Source organism: Meriones unguiculatus, chromosome 12 (assembly GCF_030254825.1).
Source record: "Meriones unguiculatus strain TT.TT164.6M chromosome 12, Bangor_MerUng_6.1, whole genome shotgun sequence".
Classification (NCBI taxonomy): domain Eukaryota; kingdom Metazoa; phylum Chordata; class Mammalia; order Rodentia; family Muridae; genus Meriones; species Meriones unguiculatus.
In genome coordinates, this window is record NC_083360.1 from 39,721,516 (window position 1) to 39,739,377 (window position 17,862).

Here is a 17,862-nt window from a genome sequence, read left to right on the forward strand (position 1 = left end):
TTGAACAGTGGTACTAAATAATCAGTCAAGAATCGTCATTTGTAGTATCTCCCCATTGTTTATATTTTAATTTTCTGGGGTTTCAGGTACTTGCAGTCAACTGCAACCTAAAAACATCACATGGAAAATATATGACTTGAACTTTTAAAGTTGGGCACCATTCTGAACAGCACGATGACATCTGTGCCTTCCTGTTCCTTGTCACCCAGCACATGAATCACCCCTCAGTACAGTGTTTCTCCACTGTATATACTGCCTGCCTGTTAGTCGTTACAGCACAGCTGTTCTTGTGTCCAAGTAAGCCATGTACTGATGCAGTCACTGCTCTGTGGCATTACTACCTACCATTAACTTCTCTTCCTACAGCATGTGTGCCTCACTTCTTAAATAAGCTTCATCACAGCTACACACGCGTAGGCTACATCTCTGTCCTGAGCTTCAGGGAGCCTCTGTAGGGCTTGAACTGTATCTCTCCGCGAATAACAGGCAGTTACTTTAGTAACTTTTCTTTGCAACCCTAAAGCAAAGCTCTTGTCTGTTCTGCATGTTTTTGTTTTACATTAAAAAAAAACACCTAAAAGTGAAAAACATTTAATTTTGTGTCATTTTTTTTAGGACAAATTTTTCTAGAGATATACGGCTTGAGTTTTTTTAAATTATACTGCCAAGTTTCTCTGAGTGTACATTTTTATTGGGTTACTCTTTTAAAGGGGAGTGCTGTACCATCAGTGAGGTTAATTTTAAACTTTACCCGTCTCATAAGCATGAATGGGTCTCTTTTAACTTTGACTACTGAAATCAAATAGTGATGTGGTGTTTCTTTGACATTTGAATTTTTTCATTTATAAATTTATTTATTTATTGTAATTTTTCTATTTAGATATTAGCAATTTGTATTTAACTGCATGAATCTTAATATATAAGAAACTTCTACCCTCATATCTGTGATATTTTCCTCATTTTGCCTGACCTTATTTGGGATGATTTTATTCTGACTTATAGGAGTCAGAATAAAGAGCTCTCATAAGAGATTTAATTTTTATGTGGCAAAATCTCACAAATTTCCCCTTATGATTTGGACCTTGTCTGTGATTTTTATGCCTTTAAAAGTAACTGTTCTTGTGATCTCTTTTTATCCTGCCAAAGGGAGTGCACATGTTGTAGGAAGCTGAAGCCTCTAAAAAAGAAGCTCTAAAGAGCTGAGAGAGACCCTCGGCCTCCGAGAACACCAGTGGTGTCTTTCTACTGTGAATAAGATCGTTTTATGGACAAAGCAGGATGTGCCAGGGAGAAAAACAAACAGGCATGCGCCAACTCGCTATGAAAGGAAACAGTCCTAGTCAAACTGTAATATAATACCTGGTTATTCTTTTCAAACCATCCTGCCATTTACTTGAAGATTATTTCCCACTGAAACCTTTGCAGAAGGTACTTAGAGCAAAGCCTCAAGAGACTCTCATGCTCATTTTGGAGCTGTCTGATATTCATGGCTCCGAGTTGGGCAAATATTAGCTAGAAGATGTAGACTGCGATAAGGGCAGCGGCCTACACTTCTCCAGACCCCTGAAAGGGTTTCTGTTGACACAACCTGATACGTCTCGGCAGCAGCTGCACTGCATGGATTTTGCATGCAGCCCCTGTCATAGTTGATGCATGTGTGGAAAGCCAGGCACCTCCCTGGATGTTTTATTATTATCAGTGACAGTCAACACGGCTCCATACCCCTGGGCTTCAGGAGATACGAACTCCCCTGAGCGTTCTCGGCCTCCCAATCGACCCCGGTTATGAAATTATCTTTATTATTGTTATTTCTTGTTCCATTATTGTCCCCCGGTAACTGAGAATGAATGAATAAATAAGTTTGGCCTTCTAACTATTTTATTTCTGCTCTGTTCTGTATTGGATCCTACCCTGCTTTTATCACAACTGAAACAGCAGGTTATCACATCTCTGGCAGAGTCATAGCTACTGTAGTGACGCCCACAACCACAGCCTCATCTGCTCTGAGATCTGGATGATTTTCACCATGCCCAGGCTATACTTCTACCCTCTACAATTCCGCTTCTTGTAATTTCACTCCTCTGCCATAGCCATTTTTCCAGAGCCCAATCCAGGCCCCTACTGATATTCTTACAAGTTCAGTGGTGGTGGTGGTGGGGTAGTAGTATAGAAATTCTGCTTCTGTGGGTGAAGAATTTTGGTTGCAGACCCGAAGCTCACATCCTGCCACGGAGTGTTCCAGGGAGTAAGCTCCTGTGTGCTAAGGGAAGGTCAGTAAAGTTCCGAGTATCCTTGCATGCATGGTCCGCCTAGCATTTCATAGTTTCCATACTTCCATCCAAAACCATAAAAAAGTTTCTAGCCATGAGAAATCTCTAATAATTGAAGAATGACTATCCGATTCTTTGCCTCAACAACAACACAAACTCCAAAGTCCCCTTAGCCTTTTTAGACTTGTAAGATGCTGACTAAATGAAAGATTGTTAAATGAACTTTCCGCCAGCATTTTCTGCTGGTGACTGTGAAGCACAGGAATAGTCAAAATCGGCTCCAGAGCAGCCTTGGTATGTGCCAGTGTCAGGCGACCCAAGGTCAAGGGTGCTTCTTTAGTTACCATGGAGCCTTCAACCTTCAACCTTTCTAAGGTTTCCTGTCAACTTCTGCAAAGGCAAACAGGCATGAAAGCACCCCCAGGAGTGCCATCGGCAGGATGAAAAGAGGCTGCATGCTGAGTGCCTGCAGCAGAGTCCACATTCAGTAAAAACTTTTATTAGTAACCAAGGAAGTATTGTGGAGGGGAGGGGGGAGGGGGCCCCTCTCCTCTCCTCTTCTCCTCCTCTCCTCTCCCCTCCCCTCCTTTCCTCTCCTCTTTTCTCCTTCCCCTCCCTTCCCTTCCCCTCTCCTCCCCTTCCCCTCCCTTCCTTTTCCTCTCCTCCCCTTCCCCTCTCTTCCCTTCCCCTCTCCTCCCCTCTTCTCCCCTACACTCCTCTCATCCCCTTCCCTTTTTCTTCCCCTTCCCTATTTCCCTCCCCTTCTCTCCTCCTTCCCCTGCCTCTCCCTTCATCACCCTTTTCTCCTTTCCTCTCCTCTCCTCTTTTCTCTTTCCCCTTGTGCATCCAGACTAGATTAAGACTCACTATGTAGCTCAGGATGGCCTTGTGCTCCTGATCTTCCTGCTTCCACTTCCCAAGTTTATAAACCATGGCTTATTCTACTATACATCAGGAGCAAATTATTCTAGTGTTTTAAGTAAAAGGAAAATTAACTGAGCAGAAAGAAGCAACTTGTTTTCTGGCTTTAAAGGCTACTCTCAGAGAGCCTCAGGTGGCTCCTTTGGTAAAGCACCAGGCTCTAAGTTTGAAAGATCAGGGATTTAAACCTAAGTAGAGGCCACTGTCTCACATTATCTTATTTGCATTTCTGCCCTTTGGCTCACAAACTTCCCTTTGCAGAGTGGAAAGCCTGCTGTACTACAGCTGCCATTTTCTTTTCAGTCTTGAGAAGTAGGCTGCATTAACCACAGATTTTCTAAAAGTCAGACCCAGGGAATTTGGAGCCAGAATTTAGAGCTCAAGTCTGATTTGGGTGTATCTTTGAATGGCTTGGGTTTCTGGCCACTGGTGAATGCAGGAAGCAAAGAGGTAAAAGACCAGGGTCCCACAATCTCCTTCACAGGGATGATCCCAATGACGTAAGACCTCCCAAAACCTCCCACTAGAGGTCTTGTCACCTGCCAATAGCTCCACTCTGGAGTCCATCATAACACATTGATGTTTGGTGGACATTTTGCTGAATGAGAGCACCTTGTCAGGACTCTTAACAAATGAGAAGGGTGAAGCACCGAGAGGCTGGCTGCTAGCAAGGTCACATTTCAGCTGAATTCAGGCAGTCTGCCTCCTACTATCACTGGCTCTGAGCATCTTAACAGATGTTGCAAGTGTCTATTGCTTGACAACCCCTAGAAGAATGGCCTGAAGCAGCACCAGGACTTGAAGCCCAACCATTCCCAAGCCTCAGACACAGTCATGATTCCCAAATGTCTCCCTGGACACATGGCATAACAGCTTCTGGGGTACCTTAGTTGGTGAGAGGCCATCTTCATCACAAAGGGAAGCAAGAAGTTAGTGGGCTTGGATAGCATTTGTGGAGAAGTGACCATAGTCAGGCCCTCACCTTGGTCCATTTGTGCCATTGCAGAAGATATGGTACACCAGGTGGCCTACACCCCCACAAACAGTGGATTTTGCAATATTGAAGAAGCTGGGATTCTGAAATCATATTTGCTTTCTGGTAAGGTGCATAGCCCAGGTTCACACTGCCGATTTCTTGCAGTATCCTTGGAGAAAGGAATAGGGGTTCACCTTAGGACTTCTACAAGGGTGTCATTCTCCATCTTACAGGCTGTATCCTTTTGACCAAAGCACCTCACAAAGTGCTAATACCACCATATGTCTTCTGGTAAAACTTGAACAAATGAGCTTAGGGGTATAGAAGCTTCAGTCCTTTTAGGTCTCTTTCCAATCTGTGAGATATCCACAATCCCACACTCCACACAAAACTGTAATGATGCCACAAGATGCTCACTGCCTGCCAGTTCTCCCCACCCTTGCCCTTCTGCAGATGAGAAAAGGACCGTTGTCTCTTTCTCATTTCCTGTTTCATAACCGTGCTACATCTAAGTATTTTCTTGGCTGACAATGCATGGAGTTAAAGTAATGATTTTCAGCTCTGTTCTCCTGGGGAAATACTATTTCTAATTGCATCTCTGTCACAATAACTGTAACCCAAGTTATAGAAAACTGGAAAAATTCATGACATTTGTGACTTTAAAAGAAAAAAAGGGGGGGAATATTTAAGACCAAGACATCATTTTTTTTTTTTTAATTTGGCTTTCTCCATATGCCTATGTGCAAAAACAGGACATAGCCATCTCACATTCCTCAAAACTGCAACCTCAAATTACAGTACTTCCATCTATCTCCATTAGCCAGTAAGCATCTGCTGTGAGGAATGGTACTGCCAAGGGTCAGATGAGTGACTGTAGCATCCCAGGGCAGCTGACATCAAGGCTGACCCTAAATGATATGAACTCCCCCAATGCACAAAAAAGGTCTGAGTTGCACCACTCTTTTTGTATAATGCCTAACTCTTTCTAGAAAAGCTACAATGCTACAGAAAACTTAGCTCTACTTATGGACAATGTACCATGCACCTCAGATAGCTTTTATCATCCACTCAAATTTCAGATTTAAAAGCATTAAAATCTCTTATTCATGTCTGCTACTTTTTAAGGTTTAGCAAAGAAGCACCAGGTGATTTTAACTTAATGCTTCCTCCTTTGTTCCTATATTTGATTTTATATCACCCCAATATTTTTCCCCCAGAAGGAATGCTCTTGCCTTACTCTATGTTTCCCCTCAATTTGTGCCCTTTTTGCTTCTGTTCTTGAACTCACATCAACAGAGTTTACCAAATATCATAGGCCACTTGCCTTTCCTGTATGCTAGTGACTCCTCGGGCTATGTCCCAGTGGCTGCCTTTTGGTAATAGTCTCATATTGTTTTATTGTCTTTGCAAACACGGACACCCGGCATTGTGAGTTTATTTGGTGCCCTTTGGTACCTGCTCCTGGTACTCTCAATTTTCTCTTACAAACAAGGTCAATAGTAAACACTGACTTCTCAATTCCTCATTATCCCTTTATTGCAAGTTGCAGGCCAGTCACTGTGTTGCTAAGTACCCTGCATTTCAAGCTCTTCCACATTCAATTCCAAGAATACATTGACATTTGGTTGTCACATTCTGTTGTCCAAGAAACCAAACAGATCATTATTTCCCAACCTTCTGCTAAGCACATGGTATTCACAGGATCTTACTTAACACTCAGTAACCCTCTAAGGTGAGGATTATTATGTCTGCTATACCAAAGTCACACAACCAGCAATTGTGTGGATGGATATGGTCCTCTCTCCTTTTGAAGTTGGCCTTTTCTCAATCAGCCCTTGGCTTGGGCATGCTACACTGTCTCTGTAGCCTCAGAGGCACAGATGGGCCCCCAATGAGGTCTCCTGCCAGGACTGGTGGAGATGTTCCCTGTAACCACAAGTGTAGCTGCAGGGTTCCTGGCTATGCCACTAGGGCCCTGCCTGCCATTCCTCACACACAGGAAAACTGAGGCGTAGCTTCAGCAAGAGGACTAAGCCACCCTCTTGGGTGCATCTCCATGGGAACAGGCTGGGATAGCTCTGCTGTCCTCTGTTCCCTCCATTTGTACATCAGCTCTGCAGAGCAGTGAAATTACCTCTTCAGAAGTAAGAAAGTAGACCTGGGGCAGCAATTGGCTTATGTACACCTACACAAATCATAAGTAGCATGTACATACAGGCCTGTCCCAGCAGAAAGGCAAGTTCCTTTCCCACCTCATGTCACTCAGTCAGTGGGATTTTAACTTTCCCTATGGGCCTGCTCTACTTGCCTGTACCCCTGAGGGTCTTCCTGCCCAAACACCTATGAATGGGAAGAGAACATTAGGATTGTTCTAAAATAACAGTGAGCATAATTTCTCTGGCACTTTCCATATTTAACACAGGCATAATATGAATTTGCAAAGTTCAGGGTAAAATCTTCATGATAATCAACAAACAGCCCCAAGAGCAGAAAATAACTAGAAATTAGCTCCCTAGACATTTCTTTGGACGTATGGAGGTTTACAGGAGAATGTAATTTTCTTTATCTCATTAGCACAATCCCAGTGTGGAGGCCCACACACCATGTGCCCAAGGAGGAGGAAAGGATGCTGTCACAGATGACAAGGTCTTATCTCTCTGTAAACATCCAGATATCCCATTTCTGCTAGTTCTTCACTGTCCTGGTATATCCTGATCCAGGATTCCGCAGGCTCTGGCTGAGCTTGGGGTGACCCTGAACAAAGTCTGTTTTTCTCTGGCACCCCTTAAAGTTCCAAAGGAGGCCAGCTTTCCTGAGATTGTCACCTTCACTTTGATCCTGTTCTGGAGGGGAAACATAATGTTTCCAAACAAGAAATTGTGTATAAGAGCAGAACTGGAAGCCTTTGAGGAAAAAAGGCAACTCAGAGGAAAACCCAGGTCGCTTGGCTAAAGTTGCCTTGGAAACTGGAGCTAAGAGGATGTGGGGTGCGGAATGGGTGCACCTTTCCACTTGTGTTTGCCTTGCTCATTTACAACAGGAGATTCCAGACACTGAGCATCCATTGTGTGCCCAGCCCTTTAGGAACCAGATTACTACAACTTGTTGGAGGATATTGTTAGTTCTCCTTCACCTGCAAAGCACACCCAGTTCTGTGGCCCCAAAGCTGCCTCCTCATTCTCTATCTCACAGGTACAGAAGTCTCTTGAAAGACAGTCAACTCACTTTTTTTATATTGCTTCAACAGTTCAAATAACAAGGTTGAAAGCCACTAGAAGTCCCTAATTTTCTGCCGGACTAGCATAGAAATGATTCAAAACAGGCAGGCAGAGGCTGGTACCTAATTTCTCAGGAAGTTCCCTTAGCATCCATGTCACCTGTGTATGCTGGATGACCAGCCTTCTCAGCGTGCAGTATCTCTGGCCATCGAAAGACCCCATGACCAAAATCAACCACAGACGCCCACTCCGGCCCCAGGGTCGCTGTCTCCCAGAAGTAGGCACTGGGGTCTGACCCTGAACCATGTAGACAAAGAACAGTACTCACAGGCAGCTGGAGTCTCCTCCTTTCTATTCGCTCTCTTGCTCTCTCTCTCTCTCTCCTTGGTGACAGTTAAAAGGCACAGAGGATGCGATTGCCATTTATGTAGACAAAGTGTCCGCCTCCCGAAGCCAATCAGCAGCTTTCTCTGCATTATTTACCCAGAGCCTCTCCTGCTCCCTCTCCCTGTGTGCCCTCTGCTCCACAGGATGGAGCCCAGCAGGGCAGAGAGGGAACAATGGGGCCTGGAGAGAGGCCCAGGAGAGGTGGGTCCTGGGTTCCCTGTCACTGTGTGGAACCCAGACTAGAGAGAGGCCAGTGTTCCTGGAGACTCCTGGCAACTCAACCCTCAGTCTCCATTTTAGGGGAGAAGCCTGGCTCAGGCCCTGCTCCATCCACAGGGACCACTGGAATGCCGCCTGACTCAGGGGCTGTGAGGGACTAGGAGTGCCAAATCTAAATCCCACTCAACTCCTTCAAAGTACAGCACTGGTTCCTTTGGCCAATCACCACCCAAACTATGTTGGTCTCTGAACACTTCTTCCCAGTGGGTAGGAATGAGGACAGGCAGACCATAAACCCTGCTAATCAGTGTGGCTTAAGGGTCTGATTTTGTTTTCTTTTTAAGGGGTGTACATCACCACTTGAATCTAGAACAGAGGCCTGGGCCATGCAAATAAGGAAGGGTGGAACAAGAGCCAACTCTGAACAGCAGCACCATGCAGAAGCCTCTATCAGAACCAAAGGCACATGCGCACAGAGAACACACACATACAGAGAGTGCACACATGTGCAGAGAACGAACTGAACACACATGTGAAGGGAATGCCCACATGTGAGAACACATGTGTGAATAAACCACACATGCAGAAAGAGTATACACACATACAGAGAACAAGTATATGTACAGAGAACATACACACACAACAGAGAGCACACACATTTGCATAGAGGGTACCCACACGTTTATAGACAGCATACACATGCACAGAGTGCACACACATGAACAGACTATGCACACATGCAGAGAGAGCAGCCACACACACAACAAATAGCACATACATATGCATAGGGGTACTTACTCGTGTACATAGGGTACACACACAGATTGCACAATACACATTAACAGAGAGCATATCCACATGCACAGAGAGCACACACATGCATAGACAATACATACATGTAGAGAGAGCACACATGCTTAGACCGCATAGATAGTATACATACATAGAGAGAGCACACACATTCATAGAAGGTACCCACTTGTGCACACACATAAGGACAGAAAGCATATCCACATGTAGAGAGAGCACACACATGCATAGATAGTACCCACCCATACACACAGAGTGCACACATATGAAGAGAGAGTACATGCACTCATGCACAGAGAGCGCACACACACACATAGAAAGGCACATATGCGCAGAGTGGCACACATGTGCACAGAGAGCACACATGCACACAGAGCTATACACAAATGTGTGTGCATTTGTGTACACACACCAATACAAATGTATATGTGCAATGTCACTATGCTCATGCATATGCCCACATAAGACATACATGTATGCAGACATATGCATACACTAACATATACACATACACAGTTGCATACACAATACACACACGCCACATTCAGAGCCTGTGTACAGTCCAGAGTCAGGAATTCTCCAAGGAGAGCTGACCATCCGGGATGTTGCCCCAGCAGGATCTCTTCCCAGACACCTTTGGGACAGAGGCAGTGGCTTCCAGGACAGCAGAATAGACAAGGTGAAGGTGGTGTGGCAGGGGGAACTGGCACATGGTTGCTGGCCATGGAGGAGGTACCCTGCCTCCTAGCACAGGCAGCTCCCTCCACAGCCCGTGCGGCCGTGCGCACAATGGAGGATGTAAGGAGATTAGGTCCATCTGCACAGATGGAGCTCCCCAGCACCTGTACTATCATCAGGGAAGCCTAGCTGAATGGGAAAGAGGCTGACAACCCCACCCCCACCCCACCCCCAAGTTACCTAGACTACTGGAGAAAGCCACAGTGAAGTGGCAAAGGCTGTCACCAAGCTGGACAGAGATCCTCAGGCTGATGCTTCCCCAGCTCAGCCACACTGCTGCCCATGTTCTTATGAGGAAGAGTCCCTAGCCAGAGAGGACTGGCCTGGAGCACGGGATCAGGAAGTATAATTACACACACTGGATTCTAGGAAGATCAGACCCATGGGAAGAGCACACAGCTCTACCCAGAGCAGGACCCTAGTGAAAACTGGCTGATATATAACAATCCAGGGTGCCCTGGCACAAGCCTCTGGAGATGAGGTCCAAGGGCAAATGGAGTGAAATCCTCTACTTAACAAGGATTTTCTCAAATAGCACTTTGCATTTTAAAGCTTCTGTTCCAGCCTTTTTACACATGTTTTCTGAGCCTCACAACCTCTTTCTCTCCGGCAACAACTTACAGATGGGAAAACAAAGCTTGAGACAGCTGTGGACAGACATTTGAGGAGATAGACGTGTTTAACCTAATTTAAATACTACACAATGCATACATGTATGGAAACATTACACCAACATTACATAAAATGTTCCTATTCTGAACAAATCGGTCAACAAAATAAGATAGGTTATGGCATTGACTGGGCACGGGCCAGGGACTTCTGGACACCACAGGCATCTTGGTGCAGAGGCCTTTCAAGCTTTGAAGCAGAATGTGGGTGCGTCTCAGGCTCAAGTGTAGAAATTCACATCAGCATTTCTTAGAGAAATTGGAGGTTGAATGGGCAAAAATGAAAGAATACATAAATGTAAGATTTACTTAAGGTTACAAAGGAAAAGTCGGGTGTGGTGTCAGGAGGCAGAGGCAGGCAGATCTCTGTGAATTCGAAGCCAGCCTAGTCTATGCTGCGAGTCCAGGGCAGAGAAGACTGCATAGAGAAACCCTGTCTTGAAAAACAAACCAAGACCAAAACCAAAACAAACAAACAAACAAACAAACAAAAGACCTCAGGTGGCAAGGGAATGTACTGAGGTATAGTCAGGCCAGAGGGCCCTGGGTCTTGTACTGGGATCTGTACTTAGCGCCTGGGAGGGGTGGACTTTTTGCACCACGGTGAAGCAGACACATCAACGATTACAACAGAGATAAACCAAAAGGAGCGGATCTAAGAAAAGCCAGCAAAAGCTCTGTGGGGTTATGGAGAGACGCACAGGAAGATGAGACTAAATGGGAATAAACCAGCGCTGCATAGAAACAGCCAGGGTTATAAATACTTGAATTCTTCTCTAACAGGTGAACAGACTCAGTGCCACTGCAATAAAAATCCAACACATGTCTCGGACTCTGAAATAGAAATGGAAAAGCGGAAGTCCAGGAAAGGCCAGTGGGGTTTAAAGAAAGGCGAGCTTGACTGTGTTAGTGCAGGGCTCAGGAGAGGAGGGTGGAGGGATGACTGACACCCGAAATCTTCTACAGGGTTACAAACACCACGATGTGCTACGTGCAGTGGGATGAGGTCTGCTGGGTGCAAACAGAATCCTGGCTAGTTAAATCGAATAGAGATTCCAGAAGGGGGGCGGGGAGGATCTGATTGTGGAAAATTGACAGGTGCACATTGCAGACCAAAATGGAAAGGGTAGGGTGGTAGATATGGCAACAACTGCGCTCCGCTTAGAAGGACGTGAGTTGGATGTGTCCCTCACTCCATCCTGACCAGTAGGGGCAAGCTTCTAAAAGAAACCAAGGTGTTCGTCTTCCATGATCTGGGAGCAGAAACATTTCTTAATTGATTTGCTTTTCAGTTAGAAACATTTCTTAATTGATTTGCTTTTCAGTTAGATAAAAGATTGACAGACTGGATTTTTTTTTTTCTTAATACTTCAGACTACAAAAGCTAGAAACTACAGGGAAGGGTTGAGAAGCATCTTGCTAATTACAGGAGAGCAGTTTTGAAATTAAAAAGACTGGGCAGCAGTGGCATGTGCCTCGAATTCCAGCACTCAGAAGGCAGAGGCAGGTGGATCTCGGAGTCTGAAGCCAGTCTCATCTACAGAGCGCGTTCCTGGACAGCCAGGGCTTTAGGGAGAAACCCTTTTCGAAAAACAACAACAACAAAAACCATAAAAAAAATTATAGAAAAGCAAGCATTTGTGAGGCATGGAATACAGGATTCTCATGAGCATGTGAATACATCTTTGTGGTTGGTAATCAGGGAAAGGAGCTGTTTATCATAAACTGGTAGGGTTGTGACAGTTTTCATAGGGCAACCTTTGTCCTGACACTTACTGTTAAGGTTTTAATATCTTATTTATTAATTCAGGTGGATTTCCAAGTCAACAGTCATGACTTCTCTGAGTGACACCTGACTTCTGGTTTTTCCTTTCATTACTCTTCGGCCTCTCTGCGCTGAAGGTTATGGCAGACACAGGTAACCCTGGCCGTGGGACTTTCACAGCACAGCCAGTAACAGATGAATGCTCAATCTATTTTAAAAGTTAAAACATTTTATTTACAGACTGAGGCAGTGTGAACACTTATCCTATCAAACACAATGCTAGTGCAAAACTGTAATTGAATTGTATTTTTAAAAAAGATCTGTTTTCACTCCATTGTCATAGTGATATAGGGTTTTCTGTTTGTTTTTGGTTTTTGAGGTAGGCTTTCTCTGTGTAGCTTTGACTGTCCTAGAACTTACTCTGTAGACCAACTTGGTTTCAAATTCACAGAGATCTGCCTGGCTCTGACTCCCAGCTGCTGGGATTAAAGGTGTGTGCCCCCACACACCATATCAGTGGTGTTATTTGGAGGTGGTGGAAGCTTCAGGGAAACTTAGTCATTGAAAACAAGCCCTTGAAGGGGATTGGAGGCCTCAGCCCCTTCCTCTTTCTTTTGTTTGTACTTAGCTATGAAGTAAAGGGATTAGATTTCAGGGACATTCTATTTATTGTACGCAAGGTTCCATGTATGTTCAATAAACTAGCAGGTTCCTCAACTGTGGATTTGACTAGGGAGGGGTCAGAAATGTTTTTTAAAACTACATCTGCACTGAACACGTACATGCTTTTTTCTTTTTTCATTATCCCTGTACAATAGAGCATTAACAACTGTTCATACTGTAATATGTTTTGTATGTAATCTAAAGAGGATTCACATGTATGAAAGGCAGTACCTACAGATTGGAAGCTAATTAAGTCACTTTTTTAAAAGACACTTAAAAATTCGTGGGTGTTGGTATCCACAGGGTTCCAGGGTCCATCCCTCATGAGTACAGAAACAATGATAAAGACATGCTGGAATTTTCCATTCTGGTGGGATATTTAGAATTTCTCCCTGTAACTGTACTAAGAGTTCCTTTATTTGAACTTCTATGTGTTTAGAATTGTATTATATTCTTTTCCCCCAACATAATATTTTTGTTAATTAGTTAGGAATTTCATACATGCACCCTAGTCACCCTGCCTCCCCAGGTCTACCCTCCCATGCTTATGCCTCCCTGTAGGCTTATATTTTCCAAAAACCTACTCTACTTGGGGTTCTTAATGCTTCTACCTCCCTTCCAACCCACTGACAAGCGGTAAGGAAGAAAGAAGGTTATTAGGAGAAGAGGGTTATAGACGTTTTTTAGATGTTAGCCAACACCAAACAGCAGCGGCACATTCAGCAGAAACAGCAAGAATCCGCTAAATTGGAACCAGTCGGTGAAAGCCGCAAGACTCAACTGGAGTGCACACAGGAAGATCGCTGGAGCGGTTCTCTTTTTGCAAGCAGAGAAGCGATGCGGGCAGTTGCAAAGCTTGCCGATACAAAGCGACGTCTCCCTGTCTGCAAACTGCTGTTTATCAGAGTGCATGCAAGGCTGTTTTTAAAACCACGCCCTTTGCACAGGACATCAGGAGCCCGCTCACGTGAGCCCTCTCACGTGTCTGTTTTCAGCTGACCAAGATAATGTGCCCTCTCGCTATCAGTTTTCAAGTACGATGAACTAAACACATTTCTACACCCCACATTTGGGATCAAAACAAAAAACACATAGGGGGCTAGAGCGATGGCTCAGGGGTTGAGAGCACTGCCTGCTCTTCCTAGAGGACCCGGGTTCAATTCCCAGTACCCACAAGGCAGTTTACAACTGTCTCTAACTCCAGTTCCAGCGATCTGACACCCTCACACAGACACATGCAGGCAAAACACCAACGCAAATAAAATAAAAACGTTTGAAAAAGTTCCTTTAAAAAAAAAAACACATTAAAAGAAACCAAAACTTTCACTATCCCTCACCTAAAAACAAACAAGCGAATAAAAACCCAACTTATGTCGTCCATATACTCATGGAAGCACGGTTGAACAAAACCAAAAACCGAGTGCACACACACACACACACACACACACACACCCTCACACACCAGCACCCTGCCATCAACTGTGAAGAGCTACACTTGGTTTGATGGCATTGGTCCTATGGTGCATGCTATTTTGAAAGCCCAGAACGGTTCACCTCACATCTGGTCCTGTACTTCTGACTTTCCACCTGGGCCCTTGCTTCATCCCTGTACTTTCTACTCTCTCTATTTCTATCTCGTTCTTCTACCCACAATTCCACCTTTTCTGTTCCACATCTCTGCATTAGACATCTTAGTTTTTTTGTTTACTTTTTATATATTGCTTCTTTCTTTTTTTAAATTTTTTGAAAAATTTATTTAATTTTATTTTATGTACATTAGTGTGAAGATGTCAGATTCCTTGGAATTGGTGGTACAGATAGTTGTGAGCTGCCATGTGGGTGCTAGGAATTGAACCTGGGTCCTTTGGGAGAGCAGACAGTGCTCTTAACCACTGAGCCATCTCTTTAGCCCTATTGCTTCCTTCTTAATGCTTCTGTGACATTTTTCCTAAAGCTTTTATGCAGTTGAAATATAGTAATGTTATGGTGATTAACCAAAAGAACTTGCACTGAAAAATAGTAACAGAAAACAAATGCAAAATACAGTTGGTTAACAATTTTGTAGAGAAGATAGCAAGATTTCATTAGTGAAGAACATCAACCAGGGGGATTTTGAAACCTTTTGAAGGCTGGTGCTTTCCCTTTTGATGGAACATTCATGATGACTTTTCATCTTTGGTTCTCCCATAAGAAATAAAACACATGCAAGGACAGTTTAATATTTAAGGGACTCTGAGGAAACTTCCTATGAAGCCAGTACTGTGTTGAGGCCCCAGAAAGTGATTCAAAATACATCTTTTCCCAGAATGACAGAGCAGAACATGCCAGCCTAAGAAGGAGAAGTAGTGGCAGTTGTGATCATCTGCATTAGCTGTGAGATAGAGTTTATGACGCCTTCCTCACCTTTCTGTCCCAGACTGGGCACTAGAGAAACACAGCTTAACATAAATTCTGTTTTTGATAGGGACCAGTACAAGCCAAACATGCAGAATTTATTTTTACTTACACAGGTGCAGACCAATGATTTCTTCCCATGCATTCTACGTTTCTTTTTCTTTCTTTTATTTAATTTTTTATTTGTTTGTTTGTTTTTGAGACAGGATTTCTCCATGTAGCCCTGGCTGTCCTGGAAGATAACGCTCTGTAGATAAGGCTGAATTCAGGGCAGTTACAGCCGCCACCACTACCAACCAGCCTGTTCTACTTTTCAATGAGAACTGTAACCAGTATTGAACTGTAACCAGTATTGTAAATTAAACTGTTTAGACAGCTGAAAGGAGAGAGCCCTTTACAGAACCATAGACACCATTCAGGTAAGGAAACGTTCATACTGATGAATCATGTCCCATGTATGTCTTGGGCTTGTTCGTAATAGAGAATTTCATCTTCACAGGGACTTGGCAAAGCAGGTTTCATTAAAACTTCCATTTCACAGATGAGGAGGCCTAGGGGAATAAAGTGCCTGTCTCCCCCTTGTTGTACACCGTATTGTGAAGCAGAAACATCTCCTTTATCTCTCACGGAACTGCAAGCCTGAAGTCATCATGTCACCACTGCGTGTGAGTTCCAGCAGTGCCTGTATGTATGCACACATGTGCCACCAGCAATGCAATCACAATAACTGAAGAGTTTGCCAAGCCTTCAGCAAAAGAGGAAGCATTTTGTCATCGGTAATCCCCATTCTCAGGAGAGCCTTCCTTTCAGCACAAATTCAGTAATGTGGAGCCCAAGAGTCACAATAGAAATGGTGCCCTTTCAGCAACTATAAACTGACAAAGCGTAACACTTACTTGCCTGGAATTCAGACCCTTGGCCGGCCCGCTCTGTTAACAGGGACTGTCCAGCTTTGCGAACTGAGAAGGTGGAGAGTCGGCTGTGAACTTTGTGCTTGGGCAGGTTACTTTTGTTGCAGCTTGGAACGAATGCATTTCTCTGTCCTTGCATTTTAGCCTTGTGTTCAGGTTAAACATTAATTTCTGATTGTATACAGGCTAAAGCAGTCTAGATAAAGCACACACACATGGGGATTGGGGTGTAACTCTTCTTTGGGCTCCTGAGAAAGCTCATCCAGTGAGCCTGATTTAGAACAAGCCCTGACAGCATGAGTCTTTCTTGCACCTATGCTCTCTGACATAGCCTCAGTTTCATGTTGTTAGCCCCACTAACAAGCCCTGTGTCAGGAAAAGGCTGTCCTGTTGAAGGCCCTGCATCTAGAGCCAGACAATGGGCTTAGAACCCACCTGCTTGCCTTCTTTCCTAACCCATTGACACGTGTGATGCAGGAGACAATATAATGAATGAGATTTTGATTCTCTTAAAGGAATGCAAAGCTGACTGAGTCTCATTGGAAAATAAAGGAGAGGCAAGGAAGAGTCATTGAGAAGGCACATGGGAAAAGCCCACAGAGCAGCAAGCACTTGCCAATTTGGGCCAGTGGGGACAAAGAACAGAGTGGGTGTGAGATTGTGTATGGGCAACCTGGGAAGGGACTGGGTACAGGCAGCTGAAGACAAAATGGCTGTTGCAGTTATAGACTAAGAGAACACGGTGGATGATATCAGCTTTGGCTCAGGAGAGATGGAGGACACTAAGTATTCAGTTTGGGAATTAAATTTCCGATATTCTCTTCTTATCTGTGAGTAAATATCCGGTAGGCCTCTCAGTATATGAGCTTAAAAATCAGAAGAGGTGTCTGCACAGGAAATAAAGTTATGAGTGGAAAGCATTTGGCAGGAAGCAATAAGAGGCATTCAGCTTTAGCAATAAGAGCTGGAGCAATAAGAACACAACCCATAAAATGTTTCCCCCACCGAAATAATATTTTCAGCACCCCTATAACAAGCTCGGTATCTGCACATACCCCTACCCCCAGTTCTGAGAGCACTGGAGACAGGACATCACTGGGACAGTCTGAATATGAAGGTTCCAGAAATAGATGCTCTGATGTCCAAGCTCAGAGCCCGGGGGTCACAGCTAAAGTGGAGAGAGAAACTTGACCCTCTCCTGCCACATGTTCTGTTCTTGCCATCAACATCATGGGTCGTGTGGCATCCTGGTGAGGACGGACACTTCCTTTTTATTAGTGCCTTGTGTCCTTTCACAACTTCATATATGTGCCCTATGTATTGTGATGCATCTCCCACCTAACTGCCTCTTGCTTCCCGCCTACCACACAAGCCTCCCTCCTCCCTACAAATCTCCTTTTCCCAATTAGACGTTTTGGTTTCGTTTAATGTTCTATGGGTTTGATCAGGGCCATGGGTATGATCCTGAGTTTGGAACTGACCATCAGAAGCTAGCCTAGATACTTTGTTTTCCTCTCTCAGAATCTCTGGTTGCCAACAGACCACCAGAACCTGTGGGAGGGTCCCAAGAATTCTTCCTTCTCCATTCTGAACCTTAGAGAGCCCACCTTCTATGAACCCAATTCCATTATACATAGCGGCTGTGAGGTCATTGTTGTCGTGGCTGTGTCATGCTTAGAAGATAGTATTTTACATCTTCTTCCCCTTTCCTCTGGGCTCTTACCATTCTTCTGTCTCTTTCCTGCAATGTTCCCTAAACCTTAAAGGGCTGGCATAAACGTATCATCTGTGGCTGAGCTCTCAACAGTCCTTTATTTTCAGTGTCTTGTACAGCCATGAATCTTTGCGTTTACTTCTGTCTTCTGCAAAGAAAGGCTGCTCCATTTAAGACTGAAAGAATCAATCATGTCTCTATGGATATA

At 44.3% G+C, this 17,862-nt stretch overlaps 1 protein-coding gene across 4 annotated transcripts in view; it reads right to left on the reverse strand.

Moving 5' to 3' along the window:
- Ddc (dopa decarboxylase) overlaps positions 1-16,041 on the reverse strand; it is an 82,780-nt gene extending 66,739 nt beyond the window's left edge. For 2 of the 4 annotated variants that reach the window (XM_060365681.1, XM_021647184.2), the window contains exon 1: positions 7,714-7,869. In XM_060365681.1, the coding sequence (XP_060221664.1) occupies positions 7,714-7,861 (148 nt within the window). In that variant the 5' untranslated portion in view covers positions 7,862-7,869. Of the gene's footprint in view, positions 1-7,713; positions 7,870-15,925 lie in introns of those variants that run through there. The other 2 variants (XM_021647185.2, XM_021647183.2) reach the window with 2 other exon arrangements.
- Between the last annotated feature and the right edge of the window lie 1,821 nt (positions 16,042-17,862).